Consider the following 11,072-nt stretch of genomic DNA (forward strand, 5'->3'; position numbering starts at 1 on the left):
GGTGCATCAATGAGGCCGCGGGCATCGGATCAGCAGAAAAGGTGCAGGGGAAACTAAAAAATGGCGGAAAATTGGAAGCACTGAACGTTAGATCTATAGAACGAAGACACTTCCTTTTTTCTGGACCCGAGTCTGAATAGCATTTTTTCATACTCGGACTCGAGTCCGAATATGAATTTTTTTTATTCGGACTCGAGTCCAAATATGAAAAAATGTTATTCGGACTCGACGGCCGCCCAAAATATGGCATTTCTGGTTTCGTACAAATAGGTTGTGGGCGTGTAGTATTGTACAGATAACTAGTGGCAGTTCATTCAACAAATATTGTACAGATTACGAGACAGAGTTTTATACACAACTGTACGATCATATTATAACCCCTCCGTTGTTGAATGCTTTAAAACATTGAATTGAAAAAGGAAGAGGCTAGCCGTACTTAATGACGGCTAGACTGCTAGTCAAATTAATGGAGAAAAAAGCATTATTAAATATTATAGAAGAATCAGATACAAAGAGGTTCTTTTTCTTCCAATGTAGTTCAAGTCCCAAGTGATAACAAATTAAATAGTTTTAGTTCTAGGACTGAACGTGTGTATGGTGTAGAATCGAACTTGCAGAGAGATCTTTAAGTTGGTGGCAAAAGGACAGTAGTTGTGTTTCTCAGTGTGGACTTCGGAGATCTAAAGCAGCAGGCACCATCTGTGAAAAATACAGTTGAACCTTTCTAAAAAAATGGAATCGCAAGGGAGCCAGAAAAGAATAATTCCATCAAGACATTTTTTCGCAGAGATAAAAAGAAAACAGATAATTTTTATCATACAAAAGTTACCTCTATGATCCCCTCTCTGATTCTCTCTGAAGGTCTACATTCAGCTAAGAATGATCCCGCGTTTCAGATAGATCACAATTTATGAAACAAAAACCTGGGCGGGGGAATCTGATCAACCAAGAGTTGAAAGTTGAGATCAATGAACTGCCCATCTCGTCAGAGATCAGCCACTCTCGTGAATGTGATCACATAAAAGCGGATAAAATTCAATGAAACGGTGCAATGTTTGCTCCATATGGGATCATACAAAGGTGTGAACTAACCGACGTGTTTGTTTTCCCCAAACATCACAGTCGCATCTCTGAGTTCTCCACCTAAACTTACATCAATCGCGGGGGGGGGGGGGGGGTAGGGCCTACAAGGTCGCTCCATTGGGATCACACCGAACTGTGAACTCTTCCCTGACCATTGCAGCTGTTCTCTCTACTCTGAATTTGCAAGATAGACTGAATTTTAATTGATGTGGTCACATCGTAATGGTGCGTAACAACAAAGGCGGGAGGGCTCAGTCAGAGATGGAAAGTTATAAATTTGGGACAGGTGAAGGGGAAGGACAGCAGGATAAGTGTAGATCTTGAGACTCACGATAGGATGATTTAATAAGTGTAATTGGCATGCCTCATGCCACTGTGATTGTTCATCAAGGTTGACTACTCTTTGCTCGCCATATGTCATAAACCCACCCAGGGGTCAGTTCATTTTAGAGTGAAGGGAGACCATTTTACCGGTTGTGAGCCTTAACATGGGCCACCATAGATTCATTTCTGGGTTTTATCAGCTAAGATCTGGTTCGTCTAAGACCCCATATTCTCATTGCTCCCGAGCACTGGGATTGTAGGCAGAGACTAATTTAATATAAAAGGGCTGAGCGGGCAAAACATTTTCCATCTTAGACAGGTAAAATCCCTCGGAGGGGAAGGAATAAACATTTTTTTTTCTGTTTGCGGGCTGAACAGGTTTTTGATGAAGGTATTTATAGAGGAAGTTATTAAATCAAGTGATTCCATTTTGACAGGTTTCTGCCTTAGATACAGGTTTCAGTTAAGGGAGGTTTGACATATTCAAGTACTCGTACTGGGATTTTACCTCATGCTCTGACTCCAAACTCAACATACATTGTAAGTTAAAATCAACTGCTTGTATGGTGTTTCTGTGTTGCTCCAAAATGTTCTGTCATGAAACACATAGAAGTATGAACATTTGGTGCAGCAAGGAGACCCAATACACATTGAATGCAAGAACATATTTTTTTAAGACCTTAATATTTCCATTTTTCAAAATATTCAAAATAAAATAAACACTATGTAGACAGATTAGGTGCAGGTTTCTTTTTTTGTGAGAGCATTTTTTTCTTTCTTTTGTTGCAGTTTATTAATTTTATGATATAATAGCTCTTTCATGGTCTTTTTGTAGTTAAAACTATTCAATAGGCCTATACCCTAAGTTTGCAAGGCTGTGATGGTTGTTGAGTTAAAAATAGCCCAGGCTCAATTGAGGTTAATGATGTTTTCCAATTAGGTTAGAAATTTTCTCGAAAAACTATTTATGATTGCTTTAGTGGCTACATATACATGTTTAGTGTTTAGGCATCCAAAAATGAGGCTTGACATCTTAACTCTTTTAATACCACCGGCGACTTTCGTCGCCAGGCCGTAGTAAGTATGCACTCATTACCACTGGCGACCTTAATGAGTGACTTGACGAGATACACTAAACATTATAATCAAACAGCGAATGGAGCCACTGAACTGAAGTAAATAACAAAGGAAGTCACTCTATATGATAGCTGAATGGTTGATGAACCTCTGTGGATTTTTAAAGCATGTTTCTTGGTCTACGAAGGTTATTTAAATAATTTTTTTAAAAATTCGGCCACGGCTTCAGCGTTCAAGACTTTCTTGGGCTACGAAGGTTATTTTAATTTTAAAAAAATTCAACCACGGCTTCAGCGCTCTAAACTAGTGCGGTACTTGAGAATTTTTCACTATATATGAGCCTTCAGTACTCCTCTAAGTGTTAATCCAGGGCACATGTGGGAGTGATTGTAAAAATTTACCATCAAAGCTAATCAAATTGAGTTGAAATTGAGGATGAGTATTAGAGTTTTTGTTTGTGTGGGATTAGTGATTGATCCGACACTAGACTTGTGGCCCCCTCTCCTCTCTCTATCATGTATAAATGTATATAATATCCCATTGCTGGATATATATATATTTTACACCGGCCAAACAATGTCGAATTGTAAGGAACTGTCGTTCAAACAATTTCATCATGAAACAGATACTGAGAAATGTGATATTAAAGTTGATTATTAAAAAAAAATGTATTGCAGTTGCAGCAGAGAAATGATGAGCTTTGAACTGTAGATGCTTGGACTTGAAGGACTGTTCATCTTTTGAAGTGCTCCAAGTGTTGAGGGATTTCCTCCTCAAAAGCGCATCATGGGTAATCAGCTTACCGGTGAAGCTCCTGTGGTCATCTATCCTGTTGAACATTATCTGACTGACCTTGCTTACTATGAATATGATTGCAGGTGGGTTATATGAGCGATGTTGTTTACTGTATGTTTTCACTCTTTTGTTTCACAACACTCATACTTGATGGAACGTGTCCTTTGTGATGCAGTATCAGATACTACTCCTTGATCTTATTGTGTAGACCTAAAATTGCATGTATTTTTAGCTCGATACCCAGAGAAAAGATGCTAGTCATGTTGTTGAAATACTGCCTGTTGCTATTAACACGTTGACATCATGCTTTGAGATGGCACTTTAGTAAATTCTTGAATGTGCAAAGATTTTCACTTTGTTCTTTGGAGGAGCTTGAGTTCCCAGGGTGATTTGGGGGGGGGGGGGAGGAGGGGTGGACATTTTCTTTTTCTTCTGCTTTTTTGGCAAACTTAACCTATTGAACCCTAGCCATCAGTGTCTACAGGATCAATGTACGTGAGCTCTCTTTGATTGACTGTTACTACTGTTGCTAGATTTTCATCCATGCACACTGAACGCGCAACAGATGCAGATAAGGGTGCAAGCAGTGCACTAAGGCTACATGTGACCAGGTTCATTGAGTTGAAGTATATGATAGTCTGACGTCTGACTAGTGAAAGGTTGTAGAGCAGGGGTGTCGTTCTTATGGCCTGGGTCAATTGAGGTCTGCAAGACAATATTTTGCGCCCCCCCCATCTGACATGAAAGTTTAGTGTAAGTATGGCCCAAATCTGGTTGAGTAATGTAAGAGGAAGTGTCACTTTCAGTTCTCTGGAAGTAAGGGTAGGTAAGAGAAGCCTATCCTGAAGAACTCTTTCATTTTTTTAACAGCTAGTAATAAAGATTGAGAAGTTGACATCAGGTGTCTTTTTTTTTTTTTTTAAAGATATTTGAAACTCTTTCAATATTTGGTGTGGCCCAGCCTCACCTAGAATCCACCTCCAGCTGCCCCCGGGTGATTTGAGTTTGATTGAGTACCCTGTTGTAGAAAGATTGTGATGTGGTCCCCATCACAACGCGTAATTAATGTAGGTTTTGCTTCCTGGTACAAATGGCTTTCCTTTGCTTGCTGTCATTTTATTGCAATTTTCATCTTTCAGCCTGGGAAGTACTCGATTCTTCAAGGTGGCTCGGGCCAAGTGCCGGGAGGGTCTAGTGGTGGTCCGGATTTTTGTCATCCAGGACCCGACCATGCCACTACCTCTTAAAGAACATCAGGAGAAGTTGGACGGTCAGTGTGTACTATTGGAATAGACTGTTGGTGTGTGTGTCAGTGCAGGTGGTAGATGTGTCTCTGTTCCTGTTTGTGTTTGTTTTTTCCTTTGATAAGTCAATGTGGATGGTCAGAGTGTTATAGTGACAAGGCTTTTGTTTTTGCAGACCTGCCAAGTACTCCAATAAAATCGGAGCCCTTTGATTAAAACAATTTTTTTTTTTGCACATGGACGAATCCCAGTTGGATTTGATTTGCATAAAATCCATTTTTTTCTCTAGATGAATTTTGTTTCCATTGGTTCTACACAACTTACTGTAAGTGACGTGTTAATAAACAGACATGTTTATTTGTGTGTATTTGCAATTCACGTTCATTTGGTCATACTTCAGTTTTTAGGGAGGATTTTAAGGAAAGTTCCTATTTTTGGTCATGGAGAATTTGGCATGTCTGTTTTTAGTATCAGTGTCTTGTAAAACGTTTGGTCAGTACAATGTTAGTGTCAGTATTTGTTGTACTTGCAAACACTGTTTCAGTGAATGGGGAAATGTCCTTAGAAATTCTCTGAGAAAATTTTGTGTGAGGTTGATGTGAAGTTTGGAAATGGTGTAGGCATGACAGGAGGCTCAGTGGGCTGTTTGACTGTATCTGTGTAATGTTGTTGTTGGGGAAGTAACAGTGGGTGGTTGGAGGGAGCCCCATGATTGGTCCTACTTCTTTCCTATTCCTATGTTGTTTCTTTATGTCTTCACTTTACGATATGACAGTTGATGTGCTTTTTCTCTTTTCTCAAACTTAAAGAGAAGTAACTGGTCTCATTCTTATCAGAGAGGAAGGTGTTTGGCTGTTGGTAGAAAATGAACTTGTACAGTCGAACCTGCTCCAATGGCTACCAATATAAGACAATCACCTGTTCAAATGGCCTCTTTCCATTACCCCCTTTGCGTAAATAGAAAAAAATTACATTTATAATGACATTGTGTAAGATGGCTACTTTTCACCCGGACAATGGGTGGCTGTCTCAGACAGTTTTGACTGTATTTGTTTGAGAGTATATATCTGAATTGTACATGTAAGAGATACTACTCACTGCCCATGATGAGTATGATTTTGTGCTTCTTCCTCCAGCCATTTACAAGAGTCTGAACGGCCTTCCCAACTGTCTGCCTTTCCAAAAACATGTGGTAAGTCAGTGGTCTGACAAGGACAGTCCTCATTACATCATGACGTGGTTGAATCAGGCGCTTGTCAGTTTTTGTGCTTATAGATTCATTGAGACCATCTTTAAGCCTGTTCATTTTCCTTGCTTTAGATGAAAAAAAATACAGATAATAAAAATTCAGATATTTGCATTTGAAGAAGGTGGGGGTTGTTTGGTGTCAGGAGAAAATGGCCACCAAAGTTTGATGATTTCCTAAGCTGTAGTGTTCTTGGAAACTGCAAGTTTGCATTTTTTTGTATCTTTGATCAACGATTTTAATTCAAATACACACTGAAGTGTACTTTTAAACGGATATAACAGGTTTCGAACCCAAAACAAAATATTAAGTAGAATATGCCAAATGGGCAGAAAAATGTTGGTTTTTTCGATTTAATTATTTTGATGAGCGCCCGATTTCACTGTGATGCCACACGTATGATTTTTGTTCATATTCTCTACTGTGTGGGTACAGAGATTCCAGGACATGCTTGTTTGACAAGGTGGCGGTAGAGAATCTCTAGGAAAAGGAAAGTTAGCTGAAGTAGTTTAACAGTTATTCAGTGCAAGATGGTCTTTGTATTTTGTTGTGACTACACTTTACTTTGGTATCTATAAGCTGGAATTGTTGAGGAAAGGCCTTGTTTAACCGTCGAGTTGAATATGCTCTTACCTCCCGTTCAAGACTATCGCCAGTACAAATGACTACCCCCCCCCCCCCCCCTTCATTTTTGTTATATTTAGATGACACTGTCCAAGAAGAACATATGTTTTAGATTACCACTTTCCTCTTCAATAATGGGTAGACTTTTTTGGCTTTCACCATAGCTTGTCCTTTTGTCCTTTGACCTCAGAAATTGTTGGGGTCTGTGGGGAATATGTATAAAGGAGGCAACGACTCACCAATGCTCTTTTATGTGCTGTTGATGTTATTCTCATCAAGGGTAATTATATTTTTTGTAAGTGTGGATGGAGGGGAGGGGGATGTGGAAGGGAAATTGTTTATTGGAGAAGATATAGTATTACCTTGTTTATACCAAGCACATAATGTGGCAAGAGATCACCAGTGATTGGTTTGGAAGTGGCCGAGAGGGGTCTCTGTATCTGTAAGGTTGGTGGGATGTGTGTGTAATTACTTTGATGCTTTGTTCATGTGATATTCAAGGATTATGGGACACTTTTGGTCTTTTTATTATCTGCTGGTTTTGTTTTTGTCACTGTTTGTCTGCAGAAATTGGACCGTGCAGCTATCTTGATCCGTCAGTACGTGAAATACAATCTATATGATCGCCTGAGCACACGTCCTTTCCTCACCCTCATAGAAAAGAAGTGGATTGCCTTCCAGCTGCTTTGCGCTCTCAACCAGTGTCATAAAGTCAAGGTCAGTCACCCAGCCATTTTTGCGTCATACTTCATCGTCATGCTGTGGCTTTGATGATATTTGCTGGACCTGAGTTCTGTCCTGGAGAATTTAGAGTTCTTGCCACACCATCCCCTTCAACAACAATAACAACAACAATAACAACATAAAAAGAAAAAAATCTGAAATATATCAGGAGGACATTGAGACATAAAGTGTTGTGTATTGTAAGAATATCAGCAAGACATTATTGAGACATGAACTGTTATATGTTTTTAGCCAATCAGGAGGACATTGAGACATAAACTGTCATATTTTGTAAGTGTATTACATCTGAAGGACTTTGAGACATAAAATGTTGTATGTTTTTAGCATATCAGGAGGACATTGAGACATAAAATGTTTTATGTTATGAGTGTATAAGCAAGATACAAACTGTTTCATCTTATGTGTGTATCAGCAAGATATTGAGAAATGAACTGTTGCATGTTCTACGTGTATCAAGAAGAGATTAAGAAAGAAATTGTGGGTTTTTTTCAGGTGTGTCATGGCGACATTAAAGCGGAAAATATTCTCATCACAAGCTGGAACTGGGTTCTCCTCACAGACTTTGCAAGTTTCAAACCCACATCTCTGCCCTATGTGAGCTGCTGATTTGTTGTTTGTGTTTCTATTGTATGACCTTTCTTGTGTGTGTGTGTGCGTGTGTGTGTGTGTGTGTGTGTGTGTGTGTGTGTGTGTGTGCGCGCGAGAACTAGAAGGAGAAAGCAGATCCTCATATCAACTGTTCAGTGTAGGACTCTCTCTTATACGTCACAAATGTGTTTGGTGGAGTCTTACTCTAACCAGTGGATATGTTTATTTGTTTTGTATGTGTCAGTTATCTTGAAGTGTCATATTTTCTCAATTGAAATGGTTGAATAACAGCTGTGTATCATGATGCTGCATTTTCTTTTCTTTTCTTTTTTGTTTTGTTTTAATATTGTGTGTGTTCCATCATTTTTGTAGTTGTTGTTTAGAAAATTACAGAGGGAAAAGAAATTACTACAGCAATACCAAGACAGGAGTCAGGAGTTTATTTCAGCAGTTGAAAATGATTTAAATACTTGTTGAAGTTTTTACCAGGTTCCCATGTGCACCTGCCGTCCTATCCATTCCCTGTATTCCCTCACTCCTCACGTTTTGTTATCCCTCTCTGTGCTCCCCTCCCCCAAACTCCCTCTCATACAGGACAATCCAGCTGACTTCTCTTACTTCTTCGACACTTCCCGTCGCCGTGTCTGCTACATCGCACCTGAGAGGCTGGTGGGAAAACCTCCGTCGGAGAGCAACTGGGAGAGTGGTGGGAGTGGGTTGGAGGAGTCTCAGGCCCCACGGGTCTACAGGGAACTCACTCCTGCCATGGACATCTTCTCTGCTGGGTATGCATATCTCAGACACATATGCACATGCACATACACACAGACGCACACATGCATCCACATACACTCAGACGCGCATGAACACATGCATGCACATACACACAGACGTGCACGCACACACATATGCATGCACATACACACAGATGCACACATGCATGCACATACACTCAGACGTGCATGAACACACATGCATGCACATACACACAGAGGCTCACATTCATGCACATACAGATTCGCACACACACACACATGCATGCACATACACGCAGATGCACACATGCATGCACATACACTCAGACACACACATGCATGCACATACACACAGACGCGCAGGCACACACAAGCATGCACATACACACAGATGCACATATGCATGCACATACACTCAGACGCGCATAAACACATGCATGCACATACACACAGAGGCTCACATGCATGCACATAAACACAGATGCGCGCACACACACACAATGCACATACACACAGAGGCTCACATGCATGCACATACACACAGATGTGCAAACACACACACATGCATGCACATACACAAAGATGCACACATGCTGTATGTCCTTTAGTCTCTGTCATGTGTCTGTTTGTCACAGTCTCATGTGAGTGGTAAGAGGGCACCAGTGGAAGGTCTTACTTTTCTTCTTTCCCTCTATTATTTTTGTCTACTTGTCTCTCTTTCCACCTCACTAAATGGCTGTTATTGTGTCTGTGTGCTTCTCTTTACTCAAACAAAGAGCCTCATGAGCTGACTTGTGTTTTCAGGTGTGTCATCACAGAGATGTTTTGCGATGGGGTCGCGCCCTTTGACTTGTCCCAGTTATTGAACTACAGCTGTAAGAACTACAGTCCCTGGAAGTTGATAGAAGCCATTCCAGACAACAGTGTCAAGGTAACTTCTAAACTCTTTTGCTGAGATTGGCATAGTCAGACTGAATATTATGCTGTAGTTGTGCATTTCACTGGGTTTTTTTTATGACTTAGTCCTGGGATCTTTAAACATTTATGTGGGTGTGATGTATTTGAAACTTGTCGACAGGGAACTTTTGTTTCCTTTAGGGGGTCAGATTGATTGCTCCATCGATTGATTGTAGAGGCTCAACACCTCTATCTATGGTCTTTAGATAATTTTGGAGATTGGCTGCTGTGACCCTTTGTATCAAGGCCAACCCATCTAGGAACTCTTTGTTTCCTTTGTGGAACCTGAGCACAGTCTGTTTATTGTTATATCAATTGATTCTAAATATTTAACACCACATTTACACTGTTACTTTTCTAATTAGGAGATGGGCTGCCTCTGAGCTTGCCCATCAGGGTCTATCCAGTCTGAGTGTGATGTAATTGACTATGCTTACTTTATATTTTATTCTATACTCACGTTTGAGCTGCTGCCATTTTCCATCAGCTGTTGGCAGGAGGTTGGAAGGTCAGTTAGTATTTCCTACTTCTATTCTTTACCTCAGTTGTTGCTGTGCAGCAGGTAGTTGGAGAGTGCCACTGGTATGTTCCTACTACATTTCTTTCCTTCAGTTGGTTCTGTCTATCAGGTTTTTTTTTCCCTACACTAAAGGGCCATTATTTCATGTCGATGTGTTTCTCTTTTTTCAAACTCAACTTGATTCTGTCTGCCTGTCCTGCTTTTTCTGTGCACGAGATAAAAGACGGCTGTTGTATCAATGTGCTTCTTGTTACTGAAGCTCAAGCTAAGCCTTTTTCCTTTCCCCAGGAGCTAGTTGAGCAGATGATCCAGCGTAAGCCTGAGCTGCGTTTGTCAGCGGAGGAGTACCTCATCAAGCAACGTGGCAAAGCCTTCCCAGAGTTCTTCTACACCTTCTTCAAAGCCTACTGCCAGCACTTCTCCAGTCTGTTGCCATCTGACGACAAGATCTTGCTGTGAGTACATGGCTCTGACATGTTGCAGGGAAGATTTGGGTTGGGGGGGGGGGTTGCTTACAAAGATGGCTCTTTCGTAAGAGGTATATATAATAAGGAAGGACTGTGGCTGAAACTAGCTTGGGACATGGGATTAGGACAGGCGGAATGTTCCATGCTTGTAAAGTGTTTTAACAGAGCCTGTTGAAGAGCCTGCATTGTTTCATGTTATTTGTTCTTAACTTTGCTATTTGTTTTTGTAAAGTGTTTTATGGCGCTCGCAACTGCATAAGGTCATTTGAGCGCGTGTAGATCTTTCCTACCAGAAGATCAGGGGTGTGGCAGAAAGAGAGCAGTAAGGAGGAGCCAAGGAGTAGCAGTAGAAAGGCTGCAGCAGAGATGCCAACCAGTACGATTTTACGTATTTTAGTACGATTTTTTGCCGAAAAATACGTGAATACAACTTTTCATGAAAAAATACGCTTCCTGGAATGCGAAAAATACGAGATTCCGCTTGGGCGGGTAAACCTAATTATCTCAAGTCCCATCTTTTGTATCAGTATCAGTATCGTGGAACTGGAATATTTGAAAACCAAGTCCAATAAGGTCAGTAACTTCATTTTTGCCGGTCGCGATTGTGATATATTCGTTCACCTTTTCCCTGTCCGAGAGTACGTTTCG

The 11,072-nt window shown here is 40.6% G+C and overlaps 1 protein-coding gene across 1 annotated transcript in view; it reads left to right on the top strand.

The window, feature by feature from the left end:
- The window catches only part of LOC101857751 (phosphoinositide 3-kinase regulatory subunit 4), a gene marked incomplete in the record, with an annotated part of 46,069 nt that overhangs the window by 2,144 nt on the left and 32,853 nt on the right, over positions 1-11,072 (top strand). The window contains 8 exon segments of the mRNA XM_013089098.2: positions 3,162-3,362; positions 4,419-4,549; positions 5,660-5,715; positions 6,961-7,110; positions 7,630-7,731; positions 8,320-8,510; positions 9,285-9,411; positions 10,246-10,412. Coding sequence (XP_012944552.1) covers positions 3,271-3,362; positions 4,419-4,549; positions 5,660-5,715; positions 6,961-7,110; positions 7,630-7,731; positions 8,320-8,510; positions 9,285-9,411; positions 10,246-10,412 — 1,016 coding nt within the window.

Source organism: Aplysia californica, unplaced genomic scaffold (genome assembly GCF_000002075.1).
Source record: "Aplysia californica isolate F4 #8 unplaced genomic scaffold, AplCal3.0 scaffold00873, whole genome shotgun sequence".
Taxonomy (NCBI): domain Eukaryota; kingdom Metazoa; phylum Mollusca; class Gastropoda; order Aplysiida; family Aplysiidae; genus Aplysia; species Aplysia californica.